Raw genomic sequence first — 21,361 nt, forward strand, 5'->3', positions numbered from 1 at the left:
ACTTCTATTTTTAAATGTTATGTTGTGTACATCATTTTGTCCTTTAGTGTACATCACTGGACCAATGCGCTGTTTAAACCCGAGACTTATGTATTTTCTGTAGGCATTACTTTACATTCAGCTGCTATGTGATCTGGATTTGCTCTGTTTCAGTGGGGGAGGATGAGGACAGTTGCAACACTTTTTTCAATTTTCTGTTCTCAGAGACTAGAAACGACCCCACAAATCAAGATAATGTACTAAACCAACCAAATCTTTATAAAACTTACATTTATCTGCTAATTACTCATACAGTGTAAAGATGATTAGATGTTGTTCACAGTATCTATTTGAATGGAAGAAGTCAGACGTTGCAATTTACCCCAACTCTGAGACTGGTTTCAAAATGTTAAAATACATTAAAGATCACTAATTAACTCTTTTTTTGTCCTAATAAGCATAACTGTCTCAAAACATGTACTTTTTTACAATAGTAATATTTGTTTGTTTAGTAATGTTTATTAAATAATGAATATTCAGTTTTTGTTGATTAAGTGTAGAATGAAGGTCTACTTTGAGTTGATGTGCAGATGTTACAGATGCTATTCAGCCTCTATATTTCTGAGTGAGACAGGAAGAACTGAATAGAATTTGCGATCAACAAACTTTTATGAAACATATTTATTGTACAAAACTGGCACATGCTAAACATGTCACTCACATCAATCAAACAAGGATTTAAATTATGTAAGTTTTGATTAAATCATAAAAAAGTCAGGACAATTTAACAGTATAAATATGCAGCTCATAAAAAAATATGTTCATACCTTCAAACCAAGGTTTTTTCTTTAATAAATGCAGCAGCACATATTGAATGCATTCTCTGTCTTACTGGTGGGGAAAAGCACCTAAATAAGCTTGTGCAGTATGCATGTAATTGTTCTAGCATAAATAAGACTTGTTGCAACTGCCCCCTGTTGCAACTGTCCCCAGTCTACCCTACATGCAGTACTATTGGGCAAGCCCTGGGGATTGGACTTGTGGGTGCAAACAGATCGGGTGTATTACAGTATGGTGCCCTGAGCTGACCCACAGGGACTGTTATTTGTTGTCAAAGAGAGCATCACGAGACGTTAACAGCCTTTAACAGCCTCCGGCTAAGCTTCTGTCCCGCCATGTATGAAAAGTGACATCAGCTGAGTCCCCTTAGGCAGCAGGACAAAATGTCCAGAGCAGGGCCATTACCAGCACAGGACCTGCTTAACTGGTGTGCTGGATCAGAAATTGGGTTAGCAATGAACTGGAGGCCCATGTGACGTGAGCAGCTCAGTGTGGAATAATACTGTCATCTAGTGGATGAAGAGCAGATGTGAACACTGCTGGAAACACTGAAATCCAAGACATGAATTATAATAGTGTATACATTTTTATCTGAATAAAATAAAATATTAATAATGCTACTGATGTCATTGTGATGTCACTAGGATAATCTCGGTGTGTTACGTGGAGTTTGAAAGAAAAAAGGAGGAAGTTTTAAATCAAAGATGCTATTGTGAAGTATTGTGGGACATACAGACTGCTGTGTTTTTGAGTCTGACTCAAATTAAAGGGACAATTTGGATTTTTTTGAAGTGGTGTTTTATGAGGAACTTATTTATAGTTAGTGGATTACCTACAGTAGATAGCAGTTGCCAAGCCCCCAGTGCAGGAACCTTAGAAATGTCCTGCTGTGGACAGGGTCAGTGGCAAAACTTATTTTAGCCATCTAAATATCGCTCTCTCTAAAGCCACCAGACTCCTTTGGCAAAAACAGTTAATTTTACCTAATTGAACACAAGAGTTGCTGGTGTACTGCGGATCAATCAGTTTGTTACTTTGTGTTACTGAGTGACTTTGGTGTTTTAAAGAGTTAATTGGAATTCAAAACCAGTGGTAGACCAGTAACTTCTGTGTTCTATGAGGTAAAATTACTTTGGAGAGAGTACTACTTGGCCTGCAGTATATAATGGTGGTTTCCTGACAGAAAGGGCTGTCTGACAATAAAGTAAAGCGGTGATGATATTCTAAATACAGCATAGAAATGATATAAAGTTTTGCTGCTGACCCTGTCGCCCATTGCTTAGTTTCCTACACCACTGCTCCTGCTGCTTCTCCAAACTGGGTGTGTTGATTGCCCTCTACTGTAGGCAATACACTGCCTCACACAACTTTGTTGGTTATGGTGTATCTTCTCCAGACTGTCTACTGACATGATCAAAGTAGGTTTAAAGTGTGAGTTGTTTATGTTGACGTATGCTAATTCAGAGTTTCCCAAAGGAGTGTATTATATGAATTTTTAATGGATAGGGAAGGTTCACATATATTCCCCAAAACAAGAAGCAAAATAAATAATATGACTGGAGTTGAAGCTTGCTTATAGACATGCCATTTTATTTGATGTGGCCTAGTTGCATCAATTAATAGTTTGTCCTTTGTAACTGGTTCATAATTAAAACCATTAAAGAAATACACCAGGTTATGGATGATTTAGTCAGTGGGTTTCAGTAAACAACGTAGATTGGCAGGTAGGCTGGACATAGGTCACATGGCAGGTTTTGTCACCTCAGTGTGAACCATGGAGAAAAAGTGCAGGACCACCAGGGCTCATGTGCTCTAGATAACTCTTTATTATACTACAATTGATCTCAATTTCATTTTGTTCTTAAATGTTATTTAAATGCATTTCTTTTCCTCATATTAAAAGAGCCGGTCAGCCCTATTCACACACTGCGCAAGTTGCATGGGACCCCGTGAGGTATGCAAAGGCCCCACGTCTCCCTTGTGTCACAGCAGGTGTCTGTGTTTACAACTTTTATGAAAGGATGAAGCAGAACTTAAGAGAAAATAACATATGGAGAGTGAACAGGGTGAACAGTATCATGTTTGATGAGCACCAACGATTCTACACAAAAATATTCTAGTCAGTATTGTTTTTTGTACCTCATTCTGTTCTATATAGATCTACTCATTCTTTGACGGACAGATGGATCAAACTGTTTGAAAGGAGGAGTGATTGTAGTGGAAACACTGAGGTGTCAGGTGTGACTGTGTGGTAAATGGCTTACGTGACTCTCCGGTCAGTTCCGAGGGCCCATTAGCAGAATTTTGCGTCAGGCCCCATGGAGGTCAGGACCAACTCTGCATATTAAGCACGTTCACTTGCCTCCCTGCTGGAAAGATGATAGACAAATTTGCAGTACATTAATTCATTTTGCAGCAGTAGGGTACAATTCTTCTTCTACTAAAAAAAAGCTTTAAAAAAAGTTTTTAAATCAGTTCTAAGAATATTTTTGAGTTGTTATAAATAAATTAGTAATTGATCAAAGTGATTTTGATTCAATAATTTCTTGAAATTTTGAGTATGAAAATACTCATATTATGAAGACCTATGATGATGAACCCCTTTCACCTTGTCAGAGCTAAATAATACGCCAATATCTTTGTCATCAAAACGATGAAATCAAAAGTATAAGTGCAACAAAGAAAAGAAAAAGTTTGAAAAAAAAAGACAGCCTATTTAGCGACTAAAAGTGCACCAAATAACGCACCAAAATGTTGTCGTAGTTGTTTTATCAGTCTTGTTTTGCTTATTCATCGCAGCAGTACACGTGTCTTGCGTAAACAAAGCAAGTTCCGGTTTAAAGCCGTACCAGTGCGCAAGCGCAATATAGCCGCCTGCTTTGGTTTATGAAATAAAACCAAAAGACGGATAATGTAGTGGACAAAGCCTCTAACTCTCTGTTTATAATAACTATCTGATATAACGCAGTTATTCCTGTGTTAGCTCATCGATGCTCGTTGTTGTGTTTTAGTGTAAGCGCTTTGTGAGCCGCATGTAGACGGATTTCTCTCTCGATGTGTAAATTATCTTTGGTTTCCACAGTCAGCCATGTTAGCGTCCGAATTGATTTTTTTTTCGTCAAATTGAGCCTGGTAATCATATTCTTTGCATATAAACCATGGTTTAGATTATGGCGTATCTGTTCAAAGTCGTTAAATACCAATACTTGTTACAGATCAGTAGATATTCTTTGTAAAACGTAAGTCCTCTCGCGTGACGAATTTTCCCAGCATGCTCTGTAGACGAGGGCATATTTTAGCACTTGTTTAAATTTGACCGATTCAGCCTTATAAACCGCGATAGAAAAGTTCTAGTGCCATATATGTTATTATTAATATTGGACAGTATTTGAAAAGACGACGCTCGTGTATAGCTGCTCTTTACAGTAACCGTGACACCTTGACTCAAAAACACATGTCAGAGGAGGACTATAAATACACGGAGAGCAACTCTTCTCTTTCGGCTGGTCCGATGGCGGTGAGATTTCAATTGATTGCTACAGTGAGTTACAGAACCTCTACGTTTCTTCTCTCCCCTCCCTCACCGCCGACCTTGACTAGCCTTTTGACCATTTTACATCCATTACTTTTAAAAGTTTTAAAAAATTACTCAGGAACACCCCGACATTAAGAGAAAAAACACATATCTTCATAGATTTTAATTTAGATCCAGAATATATTTTTAAGCATTAAATTACAATAGGGTTAAATTATTCATATCATAATGTCAGGGATGGAGACAGAGAAGCCAAATCAAATGTTTCTTCTGTATTTGGCACTATGAATGTATGGCATTAACATTTCTCTCAATTAAAAGATGAATTCGTAATCTGAAATTATCATATTTATACCACTAATCCCATTAGCCACAATGTTGCTTTACAGGTTAATGAGACCTTGACATCTGTAATTCTACATTGTGTATAGAAACAGTTTCTAAAGGCATTATCTCAAACCCTTACTCTTACTCAGAAGAATGTAAAATATTTTTTTTCAGTTCACACTTATGCTACTCAAAGTGAGAATGGCATGTATCACCAATAGCCCTATGTTATAAATTGTCAATTTAAAGTAATATTTATAAATTATATGTATTCATATTAATATGTATAAATTAATATTTATTAATGTGATATTGTTTTATATGAATATATGAGGGTATTATAAAACAACATCAAGAAAGAACAATTCTGCATCCTATGTGTCAAATAAATGCATTATTGTTTTTATGTTTATTCTTGTCAAACTATGTTACTGCTGCGATGTGAAAGTCAATGGACAATTTTCTTAACGCCACCAAGCCTGATGCCCAGACCATGAACACATGACCAGCACAGATAGTGAATTTACATACAACTAAAATAACATTCAGTCAGGATCCAGTAGCCAAGACCAAATGTAGCATCTGATATGTATTTGGCCCTATGAATGAATACATGGACTTTTGTTTCTATTAAAAGAGTTCAACAATTTGTCAATATACTAATGTCCCCTTACAGACTGATAAGACATTGACATCTCCTATAAAACTCAGTTTATCCATCACTTTGAAATGAGTTTACACATCTATTTTCAGATTAACTCTCATCAATGAGGGGAAATAATTTTACCCACCTCTGCATTTACCACTACATCCCTGCATATAATACATTAAAAAACCTATATATCATTATATTAAAATAATATAGAATAAACTATAGTATTGTCAGAAACCTATATTATAGTAGCATGTCCCATCTGTTGCATATTATATGCAGAGAGGAGGATTAATGTTTATGTCCTTTAACGGTACGAGCACAAGCCTCTCGTCCATGAGAACTCGCGCCAAAACATGGCAACTCACACTAAAACAACCTTTAGATGAATTAGTAGCACTACAGGTAGGAGGAAAAATACGTATTTTTGATTAAGTCCAAGAGTTAAATAATTTGTCAAATGCAGCCACATCATGAGGAAGGTTATGAAGTTTATTAGAAATATCAACCAGACTGGAATCATACAAAAGTAGCACTGCAAGCTCGTCTGAACAAGATCTGATCTTTATTATTTACACCCACATCAAGCGCCCTTCTCCATAACCTAATGGGTGTTTTTGTTTTTGAGCCAATAAACAAATGTATGCAGACAAATAATAATCCTAAAACTATGTGTGTATCTGTGTATTATGTTAGTCCATCTTCTTTCACAACAATCCCAGCTTGTATTCCACCATCATGTGTGGCTCACCCATCATTTCACTCTGGGCTGGATCTGCAAGGTGACAGGACACAGACACATCGTGGTGGTTAAATATCACATTCAGACTGTCACTGGCAAAGACCGAGTAAAAGTAAATGGTTGAGGTGCTCACCGTTGAGGATGTCCTCAAAGCCAATAGCCTCGTCATTTCCTCGCAGCGTATCCAGAGCCAGATTTGAGCTCTGTAAGAACGGCAGGCGCTGGATCTGAAAGGAGGAGGGACACAAGTCAGGAATTGAGAAAAAGAAGAATGGCTTAAGAATTAGGAGCAAACATTAAAATAAGAGAAAAGGGAGATGAGCGAAAAGAAAAGGGTTATCAGGGCTGGTGATTTGGATTAGAGAGACATGCAGTTACCTGTCTGGCGGCCCTGTACTCCATCTGCAGTTTGAGTGGAGCATGAAGACCCTGGATGTTTCTGAGTGTGGAGAAATTCATTTTGTCCTTGTTCAACTGGAACTGCAAACCAGAGAAACACACAAAACCCATTTAGTACCACCGGGACAAAAAGTTATTTCCAGTTCACCTGTTCTCTTGTTGTCCATTGGGTTAAGTCAGGTACGGGCTACCGATCTTCTTCAAACAAATAAAACAGGTCTAGTCTAGTCAAGTATCTGTTGTGTAATTAGCATTAAAGACATTGTAAGTTAGAATTAATGTACAGGCAATTCTGTTTATTGTGAAAACAGAAAAAGGCTATATTTTCTTTTCATTAACATACATGGCTTTATATACACTGAATCCTTACAAATAACAATACCTAGTTGTATAGATTACAATATTACAAAGATGTGTCTGTCCAATATTTTGACAGGTTAGAGTAGAAAGGACACAGGTGTGATTAATAACAATTAAAATTCATTGGTGTGGCTTATCGGGACATCTTAATGTTCCTCAGTTATCGTTAGTATAATGACTTCCACCTGTGCTTTTCCTACTGTGACGAGTCCAAATGTCTGCTGTTTAAAAGGTCCACATAGTGGGTTTTATTTTAAATAAAGTCACATTCACTCACAAATGATCCCTACCAACAACAACATGAGGTGTTCAGTCTGATTAGATCTCTGCACAGGTTGAAAGTGGGCAAGTCTCTTCACAGGGAATCACATGTTGTGATCAAACACACAGCACTAACAGGCATGATAAAGGTGTAGCTTGATGCTCCTAGCAGGTGCAGTAAAGCAATCAGGAGAGACAGGGATGTGCCCGTCTGCAGACACCACCACAGCTCTGAGAAAATGTCTAACCTAGATGAATAAACCTTTTTCACAGGAGCCATGTTGATATGAAATAGTTGGGTAAACACAGGTGTTACCAGTGATACTAATTAAGCTTCTGTTTAGCGCAGGTCAAACAGAGTCACAGTGCTGCTATTATGTCTGTTGGCTCACTAGAAAGTCTCTGATATGCTAAGTGGAACCAGACCTTATTAAATATCATTAGTTACACCTGTGTTTAATCTGTTATTTCATATCATCAAGGCAATGGCAATTTATTTTTCTCAAACAATGCTAATTACTTACATTTTTTTCTGACAGCTCCAGCGGGTGGCTGGGAAGGAGCTCATTCTTTACACTGGAAAAGCTGCGTAGTAAAAGAAGAAACACAACAAGCAGGTGAACATCAATGTCAACAGGTAGGATGATTAAAAGTTCTGACCAAAAATACCTAACTATTACGGCAGCTCTCTGCTAGAAACAGCTGTCACACAAACGCAGAAGGTCTTCAATAAACTATCTGGTAGTTTTTTTATTGCAAAGGTTATGAAGAATCTTAAATATAGTACATTGTACATGTGCAATAGGTTTGGGAGGTATCTTTTTTCATACTCACAGAGCTCCAAAGATTAATTGGTTATTAAATTAATTACCAACTGTTTTGATAACTGATTATTCGATTTGAGTATTTTTTTTAAAGAAAAAAGTCAATTTTCTGATTTCAGCTTCTTTAATGTGATTATCTAGTCATTTTTTTTTACTCCTCTCTGACAGTAAACTGAATATCTTTGGGTTGTGGGCAAAGCAAGAGATTTGAGAGCATCATATTGGGCTTTGGGAAACACTGATCAACATTTTTCACAATTTTATGACATTTAAAAGGCAATCGGCTATTGATTGATTAGTTGAGACAATAATCGAGCAATTAATCAAATATGAAAATAATCATTAGTTGCAGCCCTACTCATAAGAGCAAAGTCTGTACTTTTGATAGTATTAAAAATCAGACCTTTGGAATTTCATATATGTCAATACTGATAGATCTATGATAAGTTAATATTGGCCTGGGTGAATCATCCCTCCCACTTTGCAACCAACTAGATTACAAAATGTAATGGATAAGGTTGTCAAAAGTATTAATACTTCAGTATTTTGTTACACATAAAAAAAAAACTGTTACATTCCTCTGTAACACTATCCATCATCACATCCACTCTATCCATTTTACCATGACCCCCATTTCTCCCCTCATCCCCCAACCTTCAAGTGTTTCCCTCCCTCTTTCCTTCCTCTGGACACCTACTCCATCTCTCCTACATCGTCCACGTTCTCCTCCATTTACAAAATGTAATACACTATATCTGGAACTAAAATTATGTCGAATCATGTTTTGACAAGTATAAACACAGCATTAAGTTACACCTGATTAATTTTAACTGTGGCAGAAGTATCTCACCCGCTCCGCAGCGAGTCCTGTACTCCGTAAGCACCCTGAGGACATAAGCCTGCCACCGGTACACTGTCTTTCAACTGAGAGCGGAGTCCTCGAGTGTCCTGTAACAAACAAAAACAATACACACTAACCGTTTACAACTGCTAATATTTAGTTAGCATTACTCAGTTTACAAACACTGAAAGCTAAAATCCCCTGCGAATAAGTTAAGGACCCTTAAGGCTAGTGCTAACTAGCATTAGCTCGAGTGACTAATCAAATTCACAGCTAGTGGATTTCAAAGGACACAAAGACAGACTACAAATGTGCAAAGAGGTCAAATAAATATGCGTGTAACCAAAGAAAATACTAGCATGATAGACTAGACTAGATAATGATAGGATAAATGTAATAAATGGGAAAAGACGTCTACCATACCATTGTGATTCCGTTTCTTCCACTTTCCTTTCGATACACTTGAGTATCCGGTAGAGGCGCATTTTCATGACGACACATCCGGTAAAAGCCGGTGTTGTGTAAAATTTACCGTAAAAAAATTTGTAGCATAAATCCATGAACTGTATCCTTAGTTTGCGTGTTTATTATCACTTTGTTTTGTACATCACCACATCTGCCTGCATTAATCACAACTTTAGTGTAGACACTACTGATAATTAGCTTCAAAGATTTGCCATATCTCCTTTTTGTTGTCAGGGGGTATAGCTCAGTGGTAGAGCATTTGACTGCAGATCAAGAGGTCCCCGGTTCAAATCCGGGTGCCCCCTCTTTTCTAGCCCAAAATATGTTATGTTAACATCAATTCATTCAGTACTGTAGTACTTAACATTCTCGTAACTGCATTAGCTTGGAAGATTTATAGTTTTCTGTGCCATGTATCATATGATTGATAAGTTACGTTACTTTATTACCAGAAACATAACTGATAATACTATATACAGCAGTGGTGAAACAAGTAATATTAATAAGAATATACGTTTGACTCCTGTTTTAAATGAGCTTACTGTATTATCGTGGGCAAATTACTATTGTTCTACAAGAGTGAGGTACTCTGATTCCCTTTAGTGATACTCAACTTGCAGCCCCCATGCCAGATGGCCTGCTGACGATTTTCTATAACTTACAAACACAATGAATTAATTAAGGTTCTTCTTGTTTGTTTGTTTATGCTGATTAGTAAATGTTCAATAAAGTTGCTTGGCTGTTATTTGGAAGGTTGCATATTAGCCTAAACACACTAAAAGAGCTCATATGTGCTATTTATTCTGTACCTTGTAGGAGCTGTACATGCTTATCATCCATTCTAACATACGAGTTCTTGCATGATGGAAGGGGTTGTTTACATCCATATGAATCATAAAAGTAATTTTATAACTCAAGTGTGGCTATTAAATGCAGTAAAGCACCTGTTTGTCATATAGGTCAAGTATCAATCCTTGAATCAAGTAAATTAAGTTAATAAACCCCTTAATTTCACAGTATATTAAAGGAAAGAAGAGTTGTTGACCTTTTAATGTTAGTTAATTAACAAACATTAAAGATAAAATTAATAGTCATTTTGTTAAAGTGATCCCCAGGTAAAGCAAGTTCAGTATCCCTGCCTTATATATTTGACAGCAGGCATTCAATTTATGTCACACTCATGAGACGTTAAGCTGCAAAATGTTCTGTTTTATCACAGAGGTGGAAATAGATTATTATGTGAGAAGAATAATCTAAAATTTTGTCAAATATGCTGCTATCTTTGACACAAGATCACCTTCCCATATACAACATTTGGAGACGCAAGCCTTTTCAAGACACAAGCCTTTATTTAAAATGTATGATTGAGAGAAAATCACTGAAAATACTGTCACTGTTCCAGCACTGTGAGTCACAAAAATTACATCTCATCACTTAATATCTAAACATCAACTAAAAGTTTTACTTAATCAGCAACATCTCTGACATCACAAGCTAATTCTTTAAATGGGGTGGGGGCATAGTTGTGAGGGTGAAATCTCTAACTGGGACAAAGTTAATGTTAAAAAAAAAATCCCAGATGACTAACACTACTCCAGGACACACATGACAGCTACAATGAACCTGATCATTTTTTCTCTGGAGAGCCCGTCTCCAGTTCCCTCAAATACTCAGCACCCCATGACAGTGGAAGCAGCTCCTCCAGCATCATCCTGGTGTACGATCCATCCACCTTGGTCATGAAGACGGGGATGTCGCCAAACTGAGAGAGGAGAGATGTGGTTTGGACAAGCAAGTGGATGTGTTTCTATGAGGCCCTCTTCAATTAGCTCTGACATAAAATTAATAAATCTGCGCTTTAAAAAGAAACACAATAGAATGAGATGACTAATCAACATAACAGTTTTGCTGCTGAATAACCTTTGGACCTGCATTACCTCTCTGATGACCTGTCGGCAGGCTCCACATGGAGGGATCACAAGGTCCTCCAGGTCACTGCAGAAAGAGACTTTCTAATCAAAGTATGGTCTCCCTCTTGACAACAAATTTGACTTGTGTGCCATTTTATTGAAGAACTTCTTACGAGATTTCAATTCCAATCAGAGAAGTGTGAATCTGAATTATAAAACATGTTTTCTCACTTCACATTAACATTAAACACATACTGTACATACCTGGAAACAGCTATAGCTTTAAATTTCTTGTATCCTTCAGAAACAGCCTTGTTTATAGCAGTCCTTTCTGCGCACAGACCCAGGTAGAAGCATGCATTTTCAACATTGCAACCTGTCAAAAAACAAGGAAAGTAAGTAAGTGTGACATGTCAAACATTCAAACATAATGCCAATGATAGAACAAATTGAAAATGACCATGTTTTACCTGTGAAGATCTTCCCATCCTCTGTTAGCAGGGCTGATCCCACTCTGAGTTGACTGTACGGGCAGTAAGAGAACTCTTTGGCCATGTGGGACTCTTGAATAAGAGATTTGATCCAGTCATCTGCATCATCAATATTCAGGTTCGCCATTTCAGCTGCTTTGGTTCACTACGAAAAATACACAAACACTTAATGTAAATAAACAGTACAGAAAACCACTTCTTTCAATAAAAACTATGAAGTTAGTTAAGCAATAGCAAAGGCAGTAGAGCCCCTAGTTTCAATCAAAGAGGTAACAACACAGGAAAAATGTATTGTATTGTGGGATGTATTGTGGGAAGACACGTGTTGTAACGAAATCTAACAAACTTAAACTGACCTGTGCAGGATTGAGACGAGGGATGTCAGTTGCAGTTTTGTTCCTTTCAGCTTTGTGGTGAGATCTCTCTTCTTCAAGTAGCTCCTTTTATAGGAATTATCATACATTTGCAAGGTATATTTGTGTAACTGTCATGCAAAAGACTCAAATTTCACCAGCAGCCAATTCGACTTTTTCCTTTTTTTGCATGTAGCATACAATGAATCCTGACTCAAACTGAAGTGTCTTACACTGATTAAGGAAAAGAAATTTTACGGGCATAACTGACTAAACAACACTTTTGTCCACTGTAGCCTCGTAATGTTAGGTAAAGATTAAGATTAATTAATTAATATTGACATAAAAATACTAACCAATTTGATAGCTGATTAATTGTTAATAACTTGTATGTTTGTATGCCTGTTTCACATTAATTAAAGTTCGAATTAATCCCAAATATTCATAAGTAAGTGAGTAAGCGTCTGTTTACAAGTTGTAACAAATCATTAATAGTCGTATTTTCAGAGCAGTGGGCTTTTGTTTTCAGGATAACAGGCTTAACTTTATGTTGGCAGAGAATTCAGTCATAAACAGCTGATTAACTTACAGTGTAGGACTCGACATTGCTTGATATTGTTAAATTATAATGTTGCACTCCTGTAATGTTCTTGTAGGTTGTCTGAGCTTCCTTAAGTCTGGGAAGGAGGGGCAGCGGAAGACGACTTTCTTCAAACATTGACTGTATATTCAGCCTATGCAACATACCATCTATGGTTTTAACACACTATTTGGACTGCAGTACTCATTTTTGAATGTGTAATGGATATGCATTGCTCCTTTAGTGTTGAACCCTGACAAGGTCACATTATAAAACATTTAAGGACACATTTAAGCCTGTTTGAAGACATCTGGCTAACAAATCAGCAAAACATTCAAAATGCAAGTGTGGGTCCTCTGATATTCAGAGGAATAATTTGGAATGTAAATTAGTCCTGGGGATGCAGCCAGATGTCTCCGGCTGTAACCACTTTAATTTGGTTCCATGTTACGGAGATTCAATCATTAGATGACAGATTTATTGATTTCAGGTCACAGAAGTTCATCTCACTCAAAAACTGAAAAATTATTATTTGAATAACGTCTGCTGCGATAACACACACCGCCGTAAGACAACCACCTGGAAGATCAGACAGATCAAACAGATTTTTCTTCAAAAAGTCACTAAAACAAAAATGGATGAATCTCACATATTAATTTTTATTGCTGTTTTGGAAGGGTCTTGTTTGTTTTTTGTTTTCTTGGTGTTGGGGTTTGTGACAGTTATGTTTTTGTTTCCATTATTTGTTATCACTATTCTGTATTCTGTCTTTTTTTTATCTCTATATTTGGGTTATGCTGCATTTTCTCATCTTATTGACACTGTAATTTTAAATTGTTGCCTTTTTATTGATTTTGTGTATAAGCTAAGGGAGTTCCACATAAAGAATCAAGAATGAATAGACATTATTGCACTGATAATAATGACTGCATAGATTGTTTGTAATTCTTTGGGAGAATTAGCTAATTAGCAGTGGGGTGGTTTTACCATAATTACCACAATTATTTTGTTTATTTATTTTATTTTTACCTAACTGTCTTCATCAGCCACAGCAACAAACTCATTTGGAGCTGACCTGTGTGGATGACGTGAATGGACATCTGTAAGAGGAAGAGAAAGACAAGAGAAAAGGGAGAAAAGGAAAGGACAAAGAGACAGAAGGTGGAGATAGGAAAACAATAAATGAGAGCAGATCAGTGGCAAACTGTACGTAACAAAAGCATGGTCATCAGTAGGTTTTATACTGCAGTAGATGAGCTGTATACTGATCAAACTACAGCCATGTTCGTCCTAAATTGAAACAGCAGAGGGCAGCGTAGAGCAGAGGAAACTAAAGAAATGGTTATATTCTGCTGGTGGAGCCCTGTTGATAAGGCTCTGCCAAAACATTTCATGTGCAAATTTATAAGGCAGTGGATGGTTTAACCTTCCTCCTCTTTAGTTGGTGCTGTGTGATGGTGCCAGAATTATGAAAATGTATGAAAAACTAAAAGAATGGCTAATTTCACCAAATTTGTTAAATCAAACAGAAATAAATATCTACATTGTACATACATTTGTACACAGATTCTCTGTGATCTGTAAATTACAGTGCAGATGTGATGACAGTAAACTGAATGTGGGAAAAGTGAGAAATTAACACTTATTTTTCATAAGACATCTGAAGCTGTTCCTCGTCTGTTTTTTTTTTATACGGATGATTCATTACTGGTGAATGCTGTCAGAATGTAGCAAATAAAGTACTGGGTATTATCTGTAATGGAAGGTCAACTAAAGATGCACCGTGGAAATGCAGCTGGAATCTGTATCTGGCTTACAGTCAAGTTCTGCAGTTTGTGCGAGGTTGAATTTGATAGTAATCTTTTGCAATATTTCATCACTCATGGGGCATATTAGTCAGGCTATTAAAATGCACCTGCTGGTATCCAGATGATTAATTCTCATATAAATAAAGCCTCTGTTATTTCACTAAAATATGAAATAAATATTTCACTATGAAACATGAAATAAGTATATTATAAATAAGTATAGTATATTATATTTTCACCTTTGCTCGTCTCAGAGGAGTAACTGCAGGCCAAACATCCCCACTCCTCCAGATAACTGTACAGACAAAAAGAGCAAAATACTAAAATATGTTATGTTTATTCCAACTAGTCTATTCAACAGAAAGCATCAGAATCTCACAAATTTTGAGCCTCTTACTCGTCCAAGCTGAGAGTGTTGGTCCAGGCTACAAGCTCATCTATCTCCCATTCCTGTATCTCATCATCTCCCTTCTCTTCGATGGTGTCCATCACTTCCTGGGCTGAACCTCCCACCAGTATCGCCATGTGTGGCTGCGCTGCATGAGTCTGCACACGACCCTGCTTATACCTGTAGGTAATGCAGCTTAATAGTTGGAATCTGCGTCTGGCTTAATGTCAAGTTTTGCGGCTTGTTTGAGTTAGTAATTTTCTGCAATATTCCGTCACTCATATTCATCACTCAATTTTCTCATTAATTTGTGAACTCACAACATTAAAGTTCAAATTGCACCTATGTTTTAAGGGACAGACAAACGATGATGATGACGGGATGCAGGCTATCAACATCTTCTAAAACTCACATCTGTTTCAGCCATTCAATTTTCCTCCTTTTCCTCCACTTCGCCACATCCTGCTGGCGCTGCAACTTGGAATGGTGAAAGTCCATTCTTTTGTCAGCACCGATCTCTATGGGCTCACGTACGGGCAACAACTATCAGGGAAAGAAGCACAAAAACACAGACTTTATGTAGTTGAACTTAGACCTGACTATGTTTTTCATTAAATAAAGTGTTTCATGAAAGGATCATGTTTCAGTTTACACAATCCTACACAAAACTATTTTGTATGATCAAGGCAAACAGTTGCCTTAAGGACAAAATTACATCTTGTGTAATGGTGGTGGATATTTTGTGTTCTCTTTGCACAAGTTTGAACAAATAACAGGCAGAACCTGTTAAAAATGATCTCTGACACGTTCGTCACCTTGCAACAGACGAGCCTCCAGCTGTTGTTCTCCATACGCTTGTACCATCTTGATCGGTCAACCTGCATAAGAGGCCAGCCATTGTTGGTCTGTATGGCCACAGGCTCCTTAAGGCCTGGCTGGGTGTAGTCCTTTGGGCTGCTGGCACAGACGTCTGTGATGTGTCGATAGGTGAAGATCTTGTAATAAATGTTGGGAGGAAAAGTAATCTGCAGGCAAAGGTATGAGTAAGTTTTAGCAAGTATGTCTATGTATGTTGTAGTGAGTTTAACAATATTTCCCTGTTGAGCTCTTACCCCTCCGAGTCGAAATCTGATGAACACCCCAGCAGCTGCATCCAGCAACTTTGCCTGCCACAGGAAAATCAAATCTTATCATTTATTTACCATTAGCATTAAAAAAAATTAGAAAACATGGTTTCTATTACCTCTCGAGGATTGACAGTTCTGAGGATTGTCTGTGGATCCCGCTGGTTAAATTGGCTGATAAGCATTTTGAAATATTTGAAGATCTCTCTGTCCTACATTTTGGGTGGGAAAAAGAGTTTTAGTTTGTGTCTGTCCATGTTTAATTTGTTCATGTAAACAGTGTGTGCATGTGTGTGTGTGCACACTGCAGAAGCTCTCACCCTGTATCTTATCCAGGCCCTCTGAATTATTCTGGCTGCTACCTGCTGCAGATGGAGACCCTCTTCCTGTAGGCTGGAGGTGTATTGACATACGAGAAGGGAGAGGAGGAAGAGGACAGATATAGCAAGGTTTTATTTTTTCATTTCACATTCTGTTTACTTTCATTTAGTTGATATGCAATACTGTTGTTAAATTGAATGTTTCTTGTAAGGAGATGTTTTATGATGCTGAATGGTGAAGCATGACTTCATTTACTTAAGTACAATCTCGATTTACAACATATGTACTTGTACTGTAATTAAATATTTTCATTTTCTGCTACTTCATACTTCTACTACATTTCAGAAACTATATTTTCAAAAACAGCTATAGTTTGTACAGTGGAAACCATTTATGGTAATCAACTGCCTTATGGATCAAAAAGCTCGGGACAGAATCCCTCCTATCAGGATTTTCATGGAGGCCATGAAGGCCGGTTCTACAAATATTAATTTTTCTTTTCAAACATCTCAAACTTTTTCAATCCAAATAAAATGCATTTCTGCATGTGGTCCTTTTTTGTGAAGTACTTGTGTAAGAAACCCTGCATATCAGATGCACTTTTTAATGAATCAATAGAGTGCTATTTATCATGAAACGTGTCATAATAATTTGAAGATGAATTAAAAAAATGCAATCAAGTAATCCTTGACAATGTAACTGGAATCAAATTACACATTTTTCTGTTTTTTCTTACCTTTAATGTAATGTGGGCTAGTTTTTGTAAACTGATTACGTGATCAGATGTACATGTAATCTATTACTACCCAGAACTGTACCCTAATCTACCCAACAGAATAAAAAATGCTTTCAAAATCTTACCTAAGTAAAAGTAAAATAGTAGTATCAGCAAAATGTACTTCAAAGCATCAAAGCACTAATTTCGCAGCAGTTTGGTCCCTTCATAGTTATAAATATTCTTACGCTGGTACATTGATATGAGACTGATGCTGTATAGGATTTGAACCATGGATTGCTGTGATGTTTAATCCAATTAATATTAATTTGATCATATGTCAGTTGAGAATCCCTGGTCTAATCCTTAACATTATAATGAGATCGTTCTTCAGAGAATAAATTTGGCAAAAATTGCAGTCTCACTGGAGTAATATTTAAGCTAGGTTCACCCAGTTTTGTGATTGAAAAAAACAAACAAACAAACAAACAAATAAAACAAACACCCAGTATCTAGCTAACAAATTAACCATACATATCGCTGTATTTAGCAGCTTACTCTGTCTAAAAAACGGTGTTATGATACATATACAAGAAAACAACAACATACTACCTCATGTCCTCCATAGTAAATCTCTGGTTTTAGCTGCCTGCTGCTAAGGTGAGTTGATAAATTATCTCATTAAGTTACCTGGCAACGCATGGTGTCGAGCCAAGTGGCCATCCGGAATATACTTTCAAAATAAAAGTGATTAGTGACAAAACCTGTACATTCCTGAGTAAAAAGTGATCAAAACAAACAAACCAAAAAGCTTAGCCTACTCAATTTCTGATACTTATGTAAAAATTTGTTTTTTACAGACGATTTCACCTCTTTGTCTTGACTCAAACCGACATACTCATACATCCAAAAGTGTGTTCTTTTATTTTGAAGAAAAAGTAATATAACGCCAGGTAGGACCTATAATTGGACATTAAACAATACTGTGCTGGCACAAGCAATTTTAAAACAAAAAAATTAATTGTATTTAAGAGTTACTCAATTAAAAACTATTGATTTATCAGTGTGTGAGAGGAACACATACCTGATTTATAATCAGTGTAGGTCAAAGTGAGTTAAAATGCATTTTATCTCTTGGCCATTAGATGGAGTTGTTTAACAAGTAACTATACGTTTTCTTTGGCTTCCCACCACTCACTTATTACACATTACTGTTGATTTTGCTTATGCATTCACCACACAGCCCAAATCACTAAAACTCTTTGAATATCTGTAATGAGTAATATTCTTTTTTCCAAGCCTCCTGACTTGAACAGCCTCTGCTCCCCAATCCCCTTTCTCAATTAGTCTGTCAGACGGTGTTATGAACTGTTATCATCACACTAGGATATGTGTGACGACCTCTATGTGGTTATAAGCACGATGCAGCAAATCAGACCTGTTGATGTAGTTAAGGTGACTTATGCGTCTGACTGTATTAAAACATATCCTGGAAGTCTGAGAGTAAGAAAACACTTAGTAATAAACATACATGAACCACAACCATGGTTTTGTTTTCTACATTTGTTGAAATTACAATTAGTTTTAATGGCAGTGAAATTGAAATTTAAAATAATTTAAAAAGACAACTGATCCATCCTGTGTTCCACTACTTTTCACTCTGTGCTCCAATGACTACTCATCAGAACCTCAGTCACTTTTCTCCTTTCCTGTTTGCTGTACGTAATAGTTTTTTCCCAGGATGGCAATGTCTTGTTCCGTCATACTCTACCTCTGGTCGGCTTACCCTCATATTGTTACCCGAACCCTACCCAACCACTCTTCTGCTAAACTTATCCATAACCTATACCCATCCCAAACAACCCAAACCAATGAAGCCAATCAGAATCAGAGTATGGAGGGCAGGGTCATTAATTCGCCATCCTGGCAAAAACAAAAAAAAGTCTTTGAAAAATCCAGTTTAAGCTGAACAGTCACATACAAAAACAAAACTTTCAATTTTTGCCCCTTCAGCTGTGACAGTTTCAGACGGATTTAAAAGGTAAAGAGAATTCACAATGAGAGTTATGGAAACTCTCTCCATATTTTACTGCTGTGATATCCATATGTACATTTCTGTGGCTCACAGGTAACCAGCCGATTGCCCTGTTTGCTCTCCAAACAAACTGTGCTCATAATCTAGAACCAAAACTGTTGCTGATAAGACTTGCTAACTAGACAGATGTCCATTATGCAAATATCCACAGAATGCATTTCCTCACCAAAGCCTGTAGGCATCTAATATAATTCAATTCTAGTTTATTCAAAGCATGAATATTCTTCTTAATATCAGTCTGTTTATTTTCTCCAGGGGAATGCTCTGTCATCTTGACTGCTAACCAGGATAGACATTTATATCAGCCTGGTTTCCATACTTCTAACACATTGAGATAAATGTGTTATTGGCTCATATTCCTCAAATCTAAGTTTTGCACACAATTTTAACTAAATTTACTTTTCTGATATTTTTTGGTAGACATTTGGCTTGATTCCCTGGTTAACAGGGTTAGACTGACAATTTGTGTTGTAAAGGCAGAAGAAGAGAAAAAGCTTTTATCAAACCCAATTATCCACAATACAATACATTTTCTGAGTGTGCAATACAAATCAGTTTTCAAAATGTGAGTATGAAATGAGTGTGTAGACTGGTTTGGCAGATTAGGTTTCCTGTTCATGCAGCAAACATTTCTGGCCTGTGTGACTATGACAAAACACAGCTTTCCTAATTTGTTGATGGCTGAGTATTTTAATTAATTTGGGGTTTGCTTTTGGCAGCCAAGAGCAACAGCGGCCACATTACTAGCCTGATATCACACTGAATTGACAACTCCTTGCACTGCACCACAGAATCAGTCAACTTAGTAAAGTGGGTGGAGCTCAACAGTTATCCTAAGGTGATTAAAAGTTTATTTAAGATTTTGGGAAGTTAGGATGCTTGTGTAATAAAGTCTTTGTGTCTTAGGACAGGAGCATTGACTTAAGAACTGTTAACTGTCATGGCTGTTTTCCTATAACAGTTCCTAAACTCAATTACTAAGGTTACCAAATAGTGAAGACAGGATCTACAAGCTAGGATGTTTCTGTAATATGGCTCCAGATGACAAACATCTGGTTGTGGAGTGCAAGGGTGCAAGTCACAAGGCCCTGACGAAAAGAAATATAGAGGTTGTTCTCAACTTCAGCTAAGATTACATCTGAATAGATGGACCATGAGGTGATCATTTTGTAGTCTGCACACGCTGAATTCAAAGTGCTACTTAATTCACCTCATTGTTCATCATTGATTGGTTTGTAACAGAATGCAAAAGCTTGTGTGGAATAAAAAAAAATATTCTCATAGATTTATAGGTGTAATAGTCTTGTGAATCATTTTTCTGACCCTAACCTGTCACTGTCACACCCGCTGATGAGAAGACAGGAAAACATGTGGTGTCCTTGTACATTAATACACAAGGTCACATTACATATTCCCACCATCATCACACATGTTCCTGTTTTCATATCAACCCTGCATTTTAACTAGGTGTGCCAAATATAGACAGCCCCACAGTCTGAATGATTTCTCTCCTCTTCACTACTTGGCAACCACAGACTGAGGCTGTGTTATTTGCTCAATGGGTTCTGATCATTATGAGTATTTCTGTACCTGTGTAAATGGCTTTTACCTCAGGACCCAGGAACGATGGCAGCCATGTTGATGGTCTCTCTGAAATGGAAAGCTTTGTCTTTCCAGACTCTCATCAATATGGGAACGACACAAATACACCATCAATTACTTGACAGAGTTTACACAGTCAACAGAGAGCTGAATTTTTCACAGATATTGCAGGATTTATGTCACAACGTTAGCTTCAACAATCCAACGCCTTGAGCACTGCTCAGGGCAGTTTGTTCCTTCTGCAAGGCAACTTATTCCACTCATTACTGTAAAAATGTGGGTAAATGTTTCATGCCTTAAACAATAGGGGGCAGTATAAGACTAATACACATGCTAAAAAAAATATCTGGGCAAACACAACAGTGTTATGATTTTAAATCATATAAATAAAAAAAAAGACATTCGTTCATTGGTGTAATGTGTTTGGATAAAAAAAAACCTGTGATCACAGCAATTTACCTATTTTTATTTTTATTTTTTATTTTTTATCCAAGTTCAGGTCGTGGCATTAACATGTGCATAAAGCAGATTTATGCATTTTTAACTCACCATAACACGCATAAAATTCAAAGAGATTTTTCCTAAACATGTATAAATTGGTTTACTTTCTGTAGTTGCTTTCTGTAGATTGGCACTTTGAATTTTTTATATCATAAATGATCTATGATGACAATAAAACCAAAAAGCAATTGCAAAAAGATAGTGGTACTGGATAATCACAATTCAATAATAAAATATACAAATTTTTA

At 36.8% G+C, this 21,361-nt stretch overlaps 2 protein-coding genes, 1 long non-coding RNA gene and 1 other non-coding gene across 4 annotated transcripts; 1 reads left to right on the forward strand and 3 right to left on the reverse strand.

Annotated features, from left to right (window-relative positions):
- Positions 1 to 5,804: 5,804 nt before the first annotated feature.
- pomp (proteasome maturation protein) lies at positions 5,805 to 9,274 on the reverse strand. The gene is made up of 6 exons (XM_084747003.1): positions 9,184 to 9,274; positions 8,770 to 8,867; positions 7,620 to 7,680; positions 6,454 to 6,555; positions 6,209 to 6,302; positions 5,805 to 6,108 (listed from the first exon to the last, which is right to left on the reverse strand). The coding sequence occupies exons 1-6, from the start codon at positions 9,259 to 9,261 to the stop codon at positions 6,041 to 6,043; spliced, it is 501 nt and encodes a 166-aa protein (XP_084603129.1). The 5' UTR covers positions 9,262 to 9,274; the 3' UTR covers positions 5,805 to 6,040.
- A 184-nt stretch (positions 9,275 to 9,458) lies between these two features.
- On the forward strand, positions 9,459 to 9,530 carry trnac-gca (transfer RNA cysteine (anticodon GCA)). Its single transcript has one exon. It is a non-coding gene; the product is annotated as a tRNA-Cys (tRNA).
- A 1,024-nt stretch (positions 9,531 to 10,554) lies between these two features.
- Positions 10,555 to 11,804, reverse strand: LOC146307348 (uncharacterized). The gene is made up of 3 exons (XR_014772727.1): positions 11,606 to 11,804; positions 11,163 to 11,511; positions 10,555 to 10,987 (listed from the first exon to the last, which is right to left on the reverse strand). It is a non-coding gene; the product is annotated as an uncharacterized LOC146307348 (long non-coding RNA).
- A 1,784-nt stretch (positions 11,805 to 13,588) lies between these two features.
- Positions 13,589 to 17,638, reverse strand: c21h11orf65 (chromosome 21 C11orf65 homolog). The gene is made up of 9 exons (XM_084710385.1): positions 17,606 to 17,638; positions 16,200 to 16,265; positions 15,999 to 16,091; positions 15,868 to 15,921; positions 15,571 to 15,780; positions 15,168 to 15,298; positions 14,765 to 14,935; positions 14,607 to 14,662; positions 13,589 to 13,659 (listed from the first exon to the last, which is right to left on the reverse strand). Exons 1-9 carry the CDS (start codon positions 17,636 to 17,638, stop codon positions 13,589 to 13,591), a joined length of 885 nt encoding a protein of 294 aa, XP_084566511.1.
- Between the last annotated feature and the right edge of the window lie 3,723 nt (positions 17,639 to 21,361).

Source organism: Lutjanus erythropterus, chromosome 21 (assembly GCF_056507025.1).
Source record: "Lutjanus erythropterus isolate fLutEry1 chromosome 21, fLutEry1.hap2, whole genome shotgun sequence".
Classification (NCBI taxonomy): Eukaryota; Metazoa; Chordata; class Actinopteri; order Lutjaniformes; family Lutjanidae; genus Lutjanus; species Lutjanus erythropterus.

Coding starts and splice junctions, on each gene's coding strand:
- c21h11orf65 (XM_084710385.1), bottom strand. CDS start 17,638: ATGGCCACTTGGCTCGACACCATGCGTTGCCAG. Junction 15,922..15,998: donor GAACTGTCAATCCTCGAGAG/GTAATAGAAACC, acceptor TTCCTGTGGCAG/GCAAAGTTGCTGGATGCAGC. Junction 15,781..15,867: donor TCAGATTTCGACTCGGAGGG/GTAAGAGCTCAA, acceptor CTTTGCCTGCAG/ATTACTTTTCCTCCCAACAT.
- pomp (XM_084747003.1), bottom strand. CDS start 9,261: ATGTGTCGTCATGAAAATGCGCCTCTACCGGATACTCAAGTGTATCGA. Junction 7,681..8,769: donor CAGGACTCGCTGCGGAGCGG/GTGAGATACTTC, acceptor TTTACTACGCAG/CTTTTCCAGTGTAAAGAATG. Junction 6,109..6,208: donor CTTTGAGGACATCCTCAACG/GTGAGCACCTCA, acceptor GTCACCTTGCAG/ATCCAGCCCAGAGTGAAATG.